The sequence below is a fragment of the Engraulis encrasicolus genome, chromosome 22, assembly GCF_034702125.1.
Source record: "Engraulis encrasicolus isolate BLACKSEA-1 chromosome 22, IST_EnEncr_1.0, whole genome shotgun sequence".
Taxonomy (NCBI): domain Eukaryota; kingdom Metazoa; phylum Chordata; class Actinopteri; order Clupeiformes; family Engraulidae; genus Engraulis; species Engraulis encrasicolus.
In genome coordinates, this window is record NC_085878.1 from 11,797,392 (window position 1) to 11,812,375 (window position 14,984).

The window sequence follows — 14,984 nt, forward strand, 5'->3', positions numbered from 1 at the left end:
ACCATGTTTTATGATCAATTTTGACAGAAATGTAAGAAACTTCAAAGGGTGTACAAACTTTTTCCTGGGACTGTATGTAGTATATATCTGTACATATGCATAGTATATCTGCTTGGCCTTGGGATATTTTTAATTAATAAGAGACATGCAGTGTTTGGGTGTATGTGACCCCATTTTGACTGCACGGTTGTATGTTGATATGCCCACAGAGCCAGTTTGAAGCGAGAGGGGGATGAATGCGAGCCTCCCCAGCACCTGATTAGCGCTAGTGCCCCACCTGCTAGCCTCAGCCTACTGGGGAACTTTGAGGTAAGGAGTCATGGCTCATTCACATGCCATGGCAAAGATGATGCTTTCCACTTTAAAAGTGGAAACTGCGAGGCTGTTGTGTTCAAGTCCTTTTGTCGTCGCCAAGATGTAAAATTCAATGAAGCCAAAGTTTAACCTGACTGTGTTCGTGTGCATGTTTTTTAAATGCCAAATATGCCTAAGCATTTTGTGAATCATATTTGGTGGGCTGGTATGTTTTAGCATCAGCGTTTTACCCTGCCATTCACTATATTTATGCTGCCTCCAAAAATAACGGCAGTTTTTGAGAGAAATAACCTAAATAAGTTACAAACACATTACAAACAATAAGCAAATGCATATTATATATTACTTACACAATAGATACACACACATTACTGTCTGTCTTCTACTTCGTTAACCTTAGTATGCATTTAATCGCCTATATTCTTTGGGAAAGGTTATAATGTGTATATACATTTTAAGTGTGATTTAAATGATCCAATTAGATGAATATGTCTGTGTTGGTAACATGTTGGGTGTCCGTGTATTGTCTTTTTACCACAGGAGTGTGTGCTGAACTATCGGCTCGGACCTCTGGGAACGATAGAGGGTTTCGCAGCTGAGGTGGGCGCCAGTGGAACCTTCTGCCCCAGTCACATGACCTTTCCCGTGGACGTGTCCTTCTACAGTGTCTCAGACGACAATGCACCTTCCCCCTATATGGTGAGCTGCCACCGCACATGTGTGTGTTGGCCTGTGATATTCACCCTGTCAGGAGTGGTGCACATATGCCTGCAATACTTTGAGATCCATGGAAATGGCATAGAGCAATGATTCATGTTTGATAATAAGTGCCTATAGTGGAGCACTTCCTTTGAGCAGTTCTTCAATTTTGTTGGGTATATTTTTTCAAATAGCAAGAAATGTGTCAATAAAGGCATTAAATGCAGTTGTTTATTGTACGCTTGGTACAAAATTATGTCCTTGGTGGCTTTAACCGTATGCTTTCTTGTCTCTTTCCATCTAGGGTGTGATTAACCTAGAGTCCCTTGGCAAAAGGGGCTATCGAGTGCCTCCATCCGGAACCATTCAAGTGGTAAGGCTTTCCTAATCTTTCATTTTTTGGAGTGTATCCACTGCCACTGACTTCTTCCTTATTCTTGATGCCTTATATCCTATGTTGGGAGGAAGTTGGGAGTTTTTCTGTGGTAATAGATTATAAATACATGAGTGAAAACAACCATCCTGAACTTGCCTCTCACCATACATGGGAAATTAGCACGAGGTAAGCAATAGTGTGTTCCAGTGAAAGTGTAGGGGCATTGCTGGAATTGGGTTTCATTTTGGTCAGTGTTTATTCAGTGTGTCAGTATAATGTATTTTGGTGGCCCTCTTCCGCTACAGTAGTGTTTACACTTGTCCGTTTCCCCTCATTTCCCTCCGCAGACCTTATTCAACCCAAACAAGACGGTGGTGAAGATGTTTGTGGTGGTGTACGACTTGCGCGAGATGCCAGCGGGCCACCAGACCTTCCTCAGGCAGAGAACCTTCTCCGTCCCTGTCAAGAGGGAGTCCAGCAGCGGCCATGTCAGCAAGAAGCCCCTGCCCCTCAGTCAGGGACGCACCCTGCGCTACCTCGTACACCTGAGGTTGGATTTGACTTCCCTACCAACACACACACACATTACAGACATACAATTCTACTGTATTTCAGTAGATTTCCGTCTCTGCTCAGGACTTACATGTGCTTCAAAAGAGTGTTAAGATATTCATACATACATTTAGCCAATATTCCTCCATTTTCTCTCAGTTTTGGTCCATTTTTGTCCTGTGGTGGTGCTTGTATCGCCTCTTGATCTGGGGAAAGGTTACTTAATCACACACTTTTTGCTGTAATGTACATGATTAGGATGATGAATGGGGCTTTATTTCCTAACCTCCTTTATCCAAAATCTTTCCAGGTTCCAGAGTTCCAAATCTGGGAAGATCTACCTCCACCGAGACATCCGACTTCTGTTCTCACGCAAATCCATGGAAGTGGACAGTGGTGCTGCCTACGAGCTGAAATCCTTTACGGAGTCACCTGCCAACCCACGCTTCTCCCCCAGATGCTAGCAACCGCCTGCAAGGCCGGTCCTGCTCTGACTGGGGCCCTTATAGCAAAACTACAGCCTCCCAGGGGCAAGCTTTGCCTGATGTCTGGCCTTCCGTTTTTATTTGTTTACTGTTCTGTTCCAAAGCAGCTTGACTAGATGTTTCCCTCACAGTCAAATCAGTGAACACATGCATCATCATCATCACAAGAGAAGGAAGTCCATGTGGCTGTTTGTGTCCCATCAATGAATGTCCGTGGCAATCAATGCAGAATGGTTCAAAACTGTTGTCTCGAAAAAGACTTGACTCTTGACCAGACTGAGGCTTCTTCGTATCAGTTCTTGTTTTTCGCTTCTTCAATAATGTGTCTGCACAGACACAGGGCTGCCCACCCCACCCCATCCATCCGCATATCATATGCAGGCTGTCTTCAGTGCTTGGTCCCCTAAATAATCAAACTTGGCCAGTGGGAGTGATTGGTTATGTCAGATGTAGATCTACTTTCTACTTTTCTTTTTTTTGCCCCCCAAGTATTTGATGTAACACGGTTGACATAAGCCGTTATGGCTGTCAAAACCATGGACCAGTTTTCCAAGATTAACAAGCAATCAAAGCCAGAGAATACTACACATTTGAGTCATGTTTGAGAGAGAGAGAGAGAGCGAGAGAGCACTGTGTATTTCCATGAGAACTGGAAATTTGAAAGTAATAATATTCTAATACCTATTTTTTGTACTGTTACAGAACCACTTTATCGGAAGTGTTGCAATAGAAGAAAAATAAAAATACAAATTATCTTACTAGTTTAGTGTTTACATATTTACTTTGTCAGTTATTTAATATTTAAATTAATATTTCATTTACTGCACATGTGATGGCCGTCATGCTAAGCATTATGATGTAGTGCAAAATGTTTCAATCATAATATGTATTTTTGACTTTAATATTCAGATCTGAAATAAATATATATTATATCTTTAAAGCGATATTTGTGTTTGTATGTTCTGAATGAGGCATTGGGAAGGGGGGGGACTGGGAATAAAATTGCATCTGAAAGAATTCTAGCACTCATAACCTCCATACGAATGTAGTTCCACACCACACCAGGACTTAAAGGGACAGTTTGGTCAATTTCAACATGCAGTTGTAATGCTCACACTACCCTGGACTTGTCAGTGCCTGAGATTTTTTTTTCTTCTTCTTCAGCCGTTTCCGAGATCCTGGTCATTGTAATGGGGACAGCTCTTTGTTTACATTTCAAAAAAACATTTGTATTTATTCCCAAAAACATCCAAAAGGTTATACAACATCAGCAGACAACTAGCAAACAGCAGTACCTTTTGGGAAAATATTTGGAGTTGGCCTATGTTTCAATTTTTAAAAATGTAAACAAACGCTGCCCCCATTAGAATTGCTCATAGCTCGGAAAAGGCTGAGCCGAAAAATGTGGCATCACCAGGTACTGACAAGTCAAGGGTAGCGTGAGCAATACAACTGCATGTTGAAATTGACCAAACTGTCCCTTTAATGAAAGCAACAGGGGTTAGAAATAGTGTTTGGATTGGATTGTGTTCTTTTTAATAATTCAAGTCATAGGTCTAGCCTAGCCTGTTGCACATAGAAACCGGTTCACCTACCATTAATTGTATTGCTCAAACAAAGCAACCTACTGTACTATTCAGAATGAAAGACAAATGGGCTACTGCTGCTGTGAAGGACAATCGCAACAATGTCACGGCCTGCCTGGGCGGCCCCAATACTTTTATGTAAGCATGAAAACCAGGATACAGGTGTCCTTCCTTTCCCTTTGAGATTAATGAAGTAAATACTATTTATAGCCTAGTCCTACAAAAGTATGCATACACATTGATTGAAGATAAAATGACAGATCATTCTGGATGAAAATGTCCATGGCAAAATAAAACACAAATTACATTATGTTAGCAATGACATCACATTGTATATGTCAACAAACATGAGCCTGTATTGTGATTTTGAGAGGGCTACCAGTGCCCACTACAGGAAAGGTGAGCGCTTGCACTGCTGCTCCATGCGAGTGACGTTCCAAAAGTGTAGCTAGCAGCCATGTTTTTGCGGGAGTAGAATCAGTATGTGATTCCTATGGGGGAGGGAGGTCGCCTGATGTTAGCTCTCTGACACCAAATGATTTTGTTTTGACTTGTGTATTCATAACACTCGGCTGAAAGGTTAGGCAACCATGTCGGAAGAGATTGAGGAAACACAGACCGGAGAAACAGTGGTCGAAGAACAGAAAGTAAGACTTTTAAATGCTTTTCCTGGAATCCCTCCATTTCTACTGAGCTATCGGGCAGCTATCAGTTCAGCAGCTAGCATAATGTAAACTTGTAGCAATGTATAGGCCATCAGGCAACAACACCGACCATTTGTATTTCTAAATAGCAGGAAATACGCCATCGTTTTAAATACATTGAATTGCCATAAAGAGTAGAGATGTTGTGTTGGCTTGTGAACAGTACAAATGCTATCTAATTGTTTCTGTAATGGCTGATGTAGCTAACCTAACCTCAGCTGGGTGGATGCATTGCCTTGTTAAAACCTTTCTGCAATACCAGAGAGGTTCTAACAATACCTTGTCAGTTGCTTTGCATGACTTGTGCTTTACCGCATTTTGCAAATGTATGTATTATTTACGGAAAGAACTCGTACTTATAATACTGAAACCGTTTTTTGTCGTCCAACATTGCCCCCAAACAACAACCATGGTGAAAGTTAGCCACATGATGTAGTGCGCTAGCTATGATAGGCATACAGACTGAGACTCCCAACGGAGTTCGCTCCCGGACGTGCGGTCCCCGGTGTTTCTATCACTCCCGGACTTGCGGTCCCCACCCGATTATATTTCACAATTTCACAATTTAGGGTTAGGTTTAGGTTTAGGGTTAGGGTTAGGTTTAGGGTTAGGGTTAAGGTTAGGGTTAGGGTTAAGGTTAGGGTTAGAAACAAAAAACTAACATCAACAAGATAACTGGCTCCGTAATATGGCGGTGGTACCGTTAGTCTGGCTAGTGGGAGCGAGATGAAATGGGAGTGTAATGAGATGGGAGCGTGAATCTGGGAATCCTATGATAACGTAACGGCCTGGTGCTATGGTTTGAGCTGTCATCTGCTCATGCTAATCGCTAGGACTTAGCTGTGTGTGTTTTAGCATTGCAAGAGCATAGGCTAGCAACCAATTATTATACTGCCACGTTAACGTTGGGCCGCACTAAGAAGTTCTTTGATTGAATTTCATGTAATCAAAATGCTCAACTTAACTTGTGCAGATGGCAGTTGCTAGGCCATGGCGGGCAACCTAATGGTTGTCATCTGACAGACTTGCTTCGATAAGTTAGCTATCCAAGTTAGCATGTTGCCTTATCATTTTACAGCAGTAATAAGCTCAGGTTATCCGCCCTCACTTGCTAACATTCAGCTACTGAACTCTGCAGTGGTTGCTCAAGTATGCTACTTAAAATCTGATATAAATTCTTTTTGATCTCTTGATCAAACCCCCGTGTCAGATTCACCATAGATAGACTGTACAGCATGCTCTGCCCCAATGTTCAACATCTAGGGCTGAAACGTGGCCTCCAATACACCGTTTGCTAACATTGTTTTGTAATTTCAATACTTTTTGGCAGGTAAGATGTAGCAACTAGATTTCTGATGTCACTTGTATAATCTGGCTCTTTGCCCTGCAATGCCCTGTTGTTCCAAACACTAATGGTGATGGTATGTACACAAGACAGGATGGCCTACATGATGGGTGTCATTCGTTTTTGCAAGATTGTGACAGTGTAGTAGTTATTCAACCCAAAAGACTTTATGGCGGCAGGGAAATGTCGACTTTTTCACCCCAAATAAAAACAAAAGTAATAATGACCTGCTCATGTTCATATGCAGCATGTATTTTGAATGAATGATTTTAAATATAGGGTTTCAAATTCATGTTGGAGAGCCTGTGTTTGGACACCTTCTACACATCATTTAATAATACTTTACTTAAGTTATGGATTCATGAAATCCTTTCTACACAATGTTGTAAAAGCAGTCATATCCTGCCCCTGTAATCTTCTTAGGCAAGGATTTCACATTCTGTAGTTCATCTGTTTACACAACAGATCTTGATCCAAATCCACTCTTGCAAGTTTGTACACTCTTGTGTTCGTAGTGAATGTGAGTCAAGCAGCCTTGTGCTGTGAATTTCTGCCCTGTGCTGCATAAGTACATGTTGCAGTCCTCACCGTGCACTGTGTTTGTCTGTTTTGCAGGAGGCTGAGAACAAGATGGTGACTCCAGAGAAGGTGGAGGAAGCCAAGCTGAAGGCAAGATACCCCCACCTGGGGGCCAAACCAGGCGGCTCAGACTTCCTCAGGAAGAGACTACAGAAAGGAGTAAGGCTATCCAACTGTTCTCTCTTTTCCTCTGTCTGTCTCTCCGTCTCAGTCTCACTCTTTTTCAGTGCTCTTACTGTCTCTGCCTCCTGTCTCTTGCTGTCTCTGTCTCTATCCATTTAGAGGAAATGGCCTCAGTGACGTTTTGAATGGGTATCTGCGTAGGAAAGGGTTCACTTTTCCTCTTGTGTTTTCATTTCAATATGCAAAACTGTGCAATACTTTCCTGTTCCTCACCTCTACACACAATGTTCCAGGCAGTCGATATAGTTCAGTTATCGCCCATTCAAATGGGTAAGCACCACCAATACGCCGCCTGTTTGTGTAAAGCACAAGTTTCGTTCCAGTAAACAAAAGTTCTAACACAGGTTTTGCATTATCGTCGCAAAGTCTAGCAGCACAGGCACGACTTCCTAGAGTACTCTCCTGTGCAATTATCTTTTCTTTTCTTTTTTTTGGTAAAATTGTCAAAAAAGAAGTTTGTGCTGAGGATTATCTCATTGTAAATTCCTCAGTGCTTTGTTGTTCCTCTGTGTTTGTTGTGTGTTATTCATCACCACAGACACATGAGAAGCAGTAAAGTAGGGCTATGCACTTAGGCATTGTGCATGACTTCATTTACATTTGTAACATTTAGTTAGCCTAGCAAGCAAAGCCAGACTCTGATACTAACTAAACCTTTCCAATGACTCGCTGCACAGTTTTAGGGCTGAACAATCTATCATTTTAGACCGAAAATCGCAATCTCAGGCAATCTGATGTTGGGATTGTCAAAGGCACGTTTTTTCTCCCTGCTCCTAAAGTAATCCATGATTTGTGTCAATTGCACACATGTATGTCCTGCGTATTGCCCCTGCTGCGTGGTGTAGAAGGTAACATTTATAGCTCTGATAGAACGGCTCTATGTCTACTAATTAGAAAGCTCCATGCTGCACGTTAACCGGTCACTCACTCCGGTCATCATCGACTTTCGAATCTCGTACCAAGATGTTGCTCTGACCAAAAAGATAACGAATGTCGTTTCCAAAATGGCCTGATTAACCCGTCTCCCTCGGCTTGCTACTGGTCGAGGCCAGAAGAGTCTGTGCCGAAGTTTAAACCAAACATTTTCTTAGTCCCAGTAGAACGTCTCTGCTTGAACCACGTCACTGCCTTGAACACGCATGTACCCAGGGCCGGTGGAGCTTCTCATAGTTGTTTGCTTCCTGACAAAGTGGGTGGAGTTCCCAATTTCTCCGGAGCTCAGAAACAATATTTGCGTTGTTCCTGGCCTGACTAGAAGCAACGCCGAAGGTGTTGTGTCACTAGGAGGGCGCAGCCTGTCTGCACTCACTAGCAAAGACAGTCACTTGAACCAGAGCAACTGTTGTGGAGCATGAGAACAGAGCCCCTTGCAAAGCACTTGCTTTAAGTTTTTCTCAAGGATAGTAGAGATGGGATGGCTTACTTGCGTCATCAGAGCGTAGTACCAAAGAGCGTAGAATGGATAAGAGGTACCACTCGATGGAAAATGCATTGGCCGCGGGGTAGTACGGGGGCGTAGAACTAGCCTTAGGACACTCCGCAAAATCGGTCAAAAGAGGATGTCCGGTTGTAACTGTCCTGGTAACTTTGTGGCTAAATTAACTGCAGCTGTCAGTCAGCATTAATTGCACATTCACTGTGTCCTATGACCTGTTTCACACTCAAACCCTGTCGGTAGTGGCATTGCACTTAACCAGAGATATTCTAGACAGAGATGCGTCATTTTGGTTCTTTTCCGGTATTAGTGTGGTATGAATTGTCAGCTCCCGTAGGATTTTGATGCTAAAATTGATTTTATTGTTTCATTTGCTTCATTTGGGGTCCTACTATTGAAAAATTATGGGTTTCGAATTTTCTGACCCCGTTATACCCCTCCTCTAGGGGGCGCTTTTTGGCCCTGGCCAGTATAGCTACCGAACCCATATATCTACTAATAATTATCACATTTTCACAATCTTGGTGTCAATTACAGGGTTATTGATGATGCTGAGTCCATTTATGACAGTTTCATTATGGCCAGAAGTTGCTATTACACATATTTCGGAGATTTAAAGGCTATTTTGTCCACCTACAAGCCTCCTGTGGGGGATATGACTACTATGGCATCCGTCTCATTGGATCTGTGCACATAATATAAATAATAAAGATTTCAATTCTATTAGTGTCAGTACTGTGAGAAAATGAGGGGTTTCAAATTTTATGACCCTTTATGGCCCTCCTCTAGGGGGCGCTTTGTCACCTCGGCCAAGATACATAGTGCAACCATAAATGCAGCAATAAAGATCCGATTTTCACAATAATGGTATCAAATTAGGGGTTGTGGAGGATCCTGAATCCATTCATAGCAGTTCTACTGTGATCAGAAGTTGTTATGACTCATTTTTAGGTTGAGGTCAAGAATTGTCATTCTTTAATTGATGAGATTGGTCAATAACACGATTAAAAATGAATATACCAGGATCCCCTTGAAATAAAGACTAAATATCAACTAACCAGAGGGGGTTGTGTGCTTTCAGGAAGTTGATGCTGACCAACTGTGTAATTTGTATGTGAACAACAACAGTAGCTGTGTTTAATATAGTGCCTTTTTGGTTGGAGTTAAAGGCCCCATTTTTGAAGTAACAGTTTCGAAGTGAAAAAGATCATGTGCTGTAATGGTAATATCAACTAATTCATACAATATTGCATGAACATGAATAGTAACCAGACTGCTTGAACATAAATCCCTTCCTTGAAAACCACACCACTTCTTTCTAAGGAAGAATTGGGCAGACACTAAAAAAACAACTGATCACTGAGGAGTGCTGGTCATTAAGGAGTGCTGCTTCACTTGTTAAGCAGGTGCATGTTGGCACAAGGAAATAAGTCACTTCAAGATATGATCAAACTAAACTCCAGTTGCAACCATAGCATCAACAATTAGAACTCTGGTTCAGCTTGTGTACTGTCAGTCATTTGAAGGGACACCAGCATTTCACCTGTAGCTCTTTCAACAGCATGCATGAGGCTCAGCAGTTGGTATATAGAGAGGTACATCTATAGTGCACATGGAGCATGGTACAAATAACATTTTATGCTGTAATTTTCAATTGTCTCCTCTAGTTTAGGCACAAGCTCACAAGCCTGCTTCCATGTGTAATAAGGAAGTAAAGTATCTCTGGAGTCTCTCCTGAATGAAATGTTCAAACTATTTCGGACCTTTCTCTGAAGAGGAGACTGAAGTGCAAATGAATTGCCAGTGCAGTAGAGCTTAATTGAATTATTCATCTTCACAGCTTTTGCCCTTGATCTGATGGCAACATGTCACCTAAGCTGGGAGTGTTCAGAATGCACAGACTTGCTGGATTGAGGGGAGCGGTACAATTACTGCATCACAATATGAGCAAGATGTGGTGTTGTGGTGACAAGACAAAGGCAGTGGCATCTTCACTCAGTCCTACTTTCCCACCATGACACTTGAGCTTCCTACTCTAGGTTTTGATCTGTGAACGAATGACTGAAGGGAACCTCTGATTTGGCCGCAACAAAATCACCTTACTGTAGGATCATCTTGTTTCAGAGCATTAATCTGAGCAAGATGGACTGCCATGAGGCGAGCATAATTCAGGAGATCATATGCAAAGAAGTACTTGATAAGGTTCCTCATGACAGCCAGATAACCTTCCCAGTCCACTGGACAACAAGCACTAATGATATGTTGAAGACTCTCCACTTGCTCTTATAGGTGTTGTACAAGAAACTGAGCAAACTCTAGTGTCTTCTCCTGATTGAAGAGGTTGGGTATTTTCCAAATAAAAGGCCTAGATGTTACTCTGCAATTGCAATGCAACTGGACTGAGCAGGACATTGCATCAAAGGAAATGGCATCAAATCTCATCACAATAATAGCCAGGCTAGTTGGGATGTGATATGCAAGGGCCCAGATGTGTGCTTTCCCACCAAAGATTCCACGGAGAGCTGCTGAAGAGCATGAACCACTTTCAATGGAGCATACAATGCCTCTTCCATCAATTGTTTTCCCCCAAGAGCAAACAGTGCAGCAAACACTGCATACCTATGTGCAAAACACCTGCTCTCAGAATCCAGTCACCATTGCCCAGTGACCGCTGAATCTCAAGAGCATGCAAGAGCAAAGGTGACTCCTAAAGAGTTCTCCTCTATGAGTCTCAAATGGCTGGGATATCAGTGGAGATTTGGTGGAGCAAGTATGGATGACTTCATACAACCAATTTCTTGGGATTTTTGGTAGTTTGTTCATTTATGGACAGAATGAGAGCATCATGGTCAGTTTCCTCTTATGTGCCAAGCTGCTGCTCATTCTTATTTGTGTGCCTTTCTCACTTTCTGTGGTGTTGGTTGGATCTGTTGCTAACTAATTGGCAAGTGTCCATGTATGAGTGAAGGCTTTGGATAGTGTAGTCCACATGTCTCTGTTTGAAAGTTGTAAATCGAACTGGCCTGGTCCTGATGATTGGTTGCTGCAAGTGTTTTATATCAAACCTGAGATATGGGGACAGGAGCTCCTCAGGGATGACAAGGAGTTGGTTGACAGCATCTAGTGTAAATATTTATCTCTTTGATTTGCATTACAACCACTGTGCCATGGAATGTGTTCTGTCCAGTGGGGTTTTTCTAGAAGTTTAAGTTTGTAAATTACAGTTGTAATTGTTTAAAAACAAAAAAACTCGCCAGCCTCGTTCATGTTTTGCAGAACACCTTGTTCTAATAGTTTTTTCGAGTCCAATTATTCTTTGATAGTCAATGCCAATATAAACATCCATAGAGAAATAATGACTTCAGTTGCTCTGGTAGCATTGGTCACCTTTGGTGTACACGCACATTTAGACAGTTATTATCTTCTGTTAAACGGTTTTGTTTAACAGGTGGCCTCAACCTGAAAATGAGTCATAACAACTTCTGATCACAGTAGAACTGTCATAAATGGATTCAGGATCCTCCATAACCCCTAATTTGATACCATTATTGTGAAAATAGGATCTTTATTGCTGCATTTTTGGTTGCACTATGTATCTTGGCCGAGGTGACAAGGCGCCCCCTAGAGGGGGGGGCATAAAGGGGTCATAAAACTTGAATCCTATCATTTTCTCACAGTACTGACCCTAATAGAATTGAAATCTTTATTTTTTATATTATGTGCACAGATCCAATGTGACTGATGCCATAGTAGTTATATCCCCCACACGAGGCTTGTATGTGGACAAAATAGCCTTTAAATCTCCAAAATATGTGTAATAGCAACTTCTGACCATAATGAAACTGTCATAAATGGACTCAGCATCATCAATAACCCTGTAATTGACACCAAGATTGTGGAAATGTGATAATTATTAGTAGATATATGGGTTCGGTAGCTATACTGGCTAGGGCCAGAAAGCGCCCCCTAGAGGAGGGGTATAACGGGGTCAGAAAATTCGAAACCCATCATTTTTCAATAGTAGGACCCCAAATGAAGCAAATGAAGCAATAAAATCAATTTTAGCATCAAAATCCTACGGAATGACATCTCATACCACACTATGTCCTTTTTTGACCGACAGCAGTTTCCAACAAATAGATGTTGGGTTTTGCGCAGGTAGTGTCAGCTAGCGCAGTCAGGAGAAAACAAACATTTAGAACCCATGTATACATGTGTTTCCCATTTGTAAACAATCCCTGGCTGTGTACTCTTCAACCTCTGATTGTTGGAAACTGCTGTCTCTCAAAAAATGTGCTAAGATGGTTGGTTGCTTAGCGTCTTGCACCTCCTCACAGTGCGAGTGTTTGTAAATGGGAGCATCTAGCTTATGCGTTATGAATACAATGGCGTAATTTATTTATTTATTTATATTATTAGAAGGCATTATAGGCTATATGTATAGTTATAACTGTTGATATAATACATCATGAGGCATTATGAGTGTAGCCATAATGCATTGTCACTAATTATGATGTGCATTATAATTCCTTATAAAAGTGTCGCCCAATTAATTGCACTGAAGCTTAATTTAAAGAAGGGGGGGTATCGAAATCGCAATATCTGTCAGAGAAATTGCAATTTCAATTTTTTTCTTAAAATCGTTCAGCCCTACACACTTTCAAGCAGAAAAACCCTGATGCACACAGTCTTCTGACGGAAGTATGGTTTTTGTGTCCTTTTGGATTATCTTTGATGTACGATTCTAGACCAAATGCAATATCATTTGATGCCTCTTGGTGGGTTTGTCCAGTATACTAGGCAAACATTATAGTCATTTATGCCTTGCTGTCATGGTAAAACTGTTGTGGTAAAGTATTGTGATATTGAGCACCACTGCCACTAGTGTATTTTTATTTCCTCACCCTCTTGTTGTTGTTTTTTTTTCTTCTGCAGCAAAAGTATTTTGACTCTGGCGACTACAACATGGCCAAGGCCATCAAGAACAAGCAGCAGCCTCCTCTGGTGCCCCCCGAGAAGACTGAGATCACGGGGGACCACATCCCCACCCCTCAGGACCTGCCGCACAGGAAACCCTCCCTGGTGGCCAGCAAGCTGGCCGGCTGAGTTGCGTCTTCCCAGAACAGCCTCCAGCTATCATGCGTACATACACACCCTCCCTCCCCCTCCTCTCCTTGTCTTTTCTTTTTCTTTTCTATGTTAATCATTGTCCAGAGTTTTCTGGTTTATTCTTTTCTCTCTCTCTCTCTCTTTCTTCTCTGTCTTGTCTGTCGTCTCCTGTTTTTCCTGTCTCTTGTTTCGTTTCGCTGTCATGTATTCATTGTCCAAATACACTGAAATATAGCATCTCACAGTTGGGGAATGGAGCTCAGGTCACAGCGTCCCACTATGCAGACGATGTTTGTTATTTAATAATGGGTGGGGCCACAGTCCGCTGGCCCCCACGTGGAGGAAAACTCTAAAAGTTCATTGAAGAAGTTCTTGTGCAGCGGTTCTTTCACATGAACGCGTACATTCACCTTGTCTATAAAGAGTTTAGTAGTTTAAAGCTTGCACATGTTTGAATTGTTTCAGAGGTATTACTCCTGGTTCTCTTACATCAGGCCAGAACTGAAGAAGAGTCATTTTCAAGTTTCAAAAAGAATGCAAGTCTCTTGCTACTAAACTCTTTTGACTAAAATGACTTGGGTCAATGGTAATCTTCACAGATATGTACAGTTACTTTGTGTCAAAACATGGAGAAGGCAGAAAATTTGGTATATTAAGACCATTTTTGACTTGGCAATCATTTGAGAAATCCAAGGTTCATCATGCAACTATAGACACCATGCTTGAATAGGTAACATATACCCTCTATGAATGTCCTCCATGTAATGTCGTGTATATTTAGTTTATTATTTTGTGTTTTTTGTTTTCTTTTTTCTTTTTTGGTTTCTTTTTACATTTACGGTTGATGAGAACAGGTGGACTGCACTGCTACTGCTGGAGTCATGTATATGGAAAATAAAAGCCCCAGCTTGCATGATTATTAACTGTTGTGAACGGCCTGCCCTGCCTTTCGCTTGCCTCTCTGCTTTCGCTACGGAAAGCCCTTTTACGAGTGGGCTAATCCAAGAACACGGGGTATTCTAAGAAGCTGCTTTAGCAGTAAACCATGTAAAGTTAACCTTGAGGCGATGGTAAATCATATGCAGGCTCAAGGGCCACAAGAGATACATCACAATACATCAAATATCCATAGATGGCCTACAAGCATAATTTACAATGTGTACTCCTGGCTTTGGTATTTGCTGATTTACCACTAATCTCCAGGTTAACTTAACTGGGTTTGCGACTTAACCACCATCTTGGAGTATCCCTCAGCTTTAGTCGTGACACTTTGGGCAGTTCTGCTCCAGCCCTCCACAATACTCCAAAAGAAATGTACAGTTATACTGAAATATTTGCTGAGATGGGGTTTGACATCACTTACCAGTGAGGTTAAAGTTATCGTCCCAAAAGATTTCACAGGATATGGCTGAAAGTATGCATGTGCATCAACAGCAGTCACTTTTGTGCCATTTGTTTTTGTAAATAAAATAGTTTTGCACAAATATTCGAGGTGGATTTGATTTATTGACTTTGGTTTATTGGCCATACATGTATCCCATAGTTTCAAGCTTCACTACCAAAACCATTGTTTTGTAAGTAGATGCTTACTGTATGTGTATTACCCAGGTATCTCA

At 41.6% G+C, this 14,984-nt stretch overlaps 2 protein-coding genes across 2 annotated transcripts in view; both read left to right on the forward strand.

Annotated features, from left to right (window-relative positions):
- Positions 1–3,367, forward strand: part of atosa (atos homolog A) — a 38,265-nt gene extending 34,898 nt beyond the window's left edge. The window contains exons 8-12 of the mRNA XM_063188126.1: positions 210–309; positions 856–1,014; positions 1,319–1,387; positions 1,738–1,940; positions 2,253–3,367. Of these exons, the coding sequence (XP_063044196.1) occupies positions 210–309; positions 856–1,014; positions 1,319–1,387; positions 1,738–1,940; positions 2,253–2,406 (685 nt within the window). The 3' untranslated portion in view covers positions 2,407–3,367. The remainder of the gene's footprint in view (positions 1–209; positions 310–855; positions 1,015–1,318; positions 1,388–1,737; positions 1,941–2,252) is intronic.
- Positions 3,368–4,456: 1,089 nt separating this feature from the next.
- Positions 4,457–14,291, forward strand: arpp19a (cAMP-regulated phosphoprotein 19a). Its single transcript, XM_063189036.1, has 3 exons — positions 4,457–4,660; positions 6,678–6,800; positions 13,195–14,291. Exons 1-3 carry the CDS (start codon positions 4,604–4,606, stop codon positions 13,363–13,365), a joined length of 351 nt encoding a protein of 116 aa, XP_063045106.1. The 5' UTR covers positions 4,457–4,603; the 3' UTR covers positions 13,366–14,291.
- Positions 14,292–14,984: the final 693 nt, after the last annotated feature.

Excerpts from the sequence above, each read along its gene's own strand:
- arpp19a (XM_063189036.1), top strand. The coding sequence starts at position 4,604 with ATGTCGGAAGAGATTGAGGAAACACAGACCGGAGAAACAGTGGTCGAA. Across the intron at positions 4,661-6,677 it reads CAGTGGTCGAAGAACAGAAA|GAGGCTGAGAACAAGATGGT; the intron begins GTAAGACTTTTA and ends TCTGTTTTGCAG. Across the intron at positions 6,801-13,194 it reads GGAAGAGACTACAGAAAGGA|CAAAAGTATTTTGACTCTGG; the intron begins GTAAGGCTATCC and ends TTTCTTCTGCAG.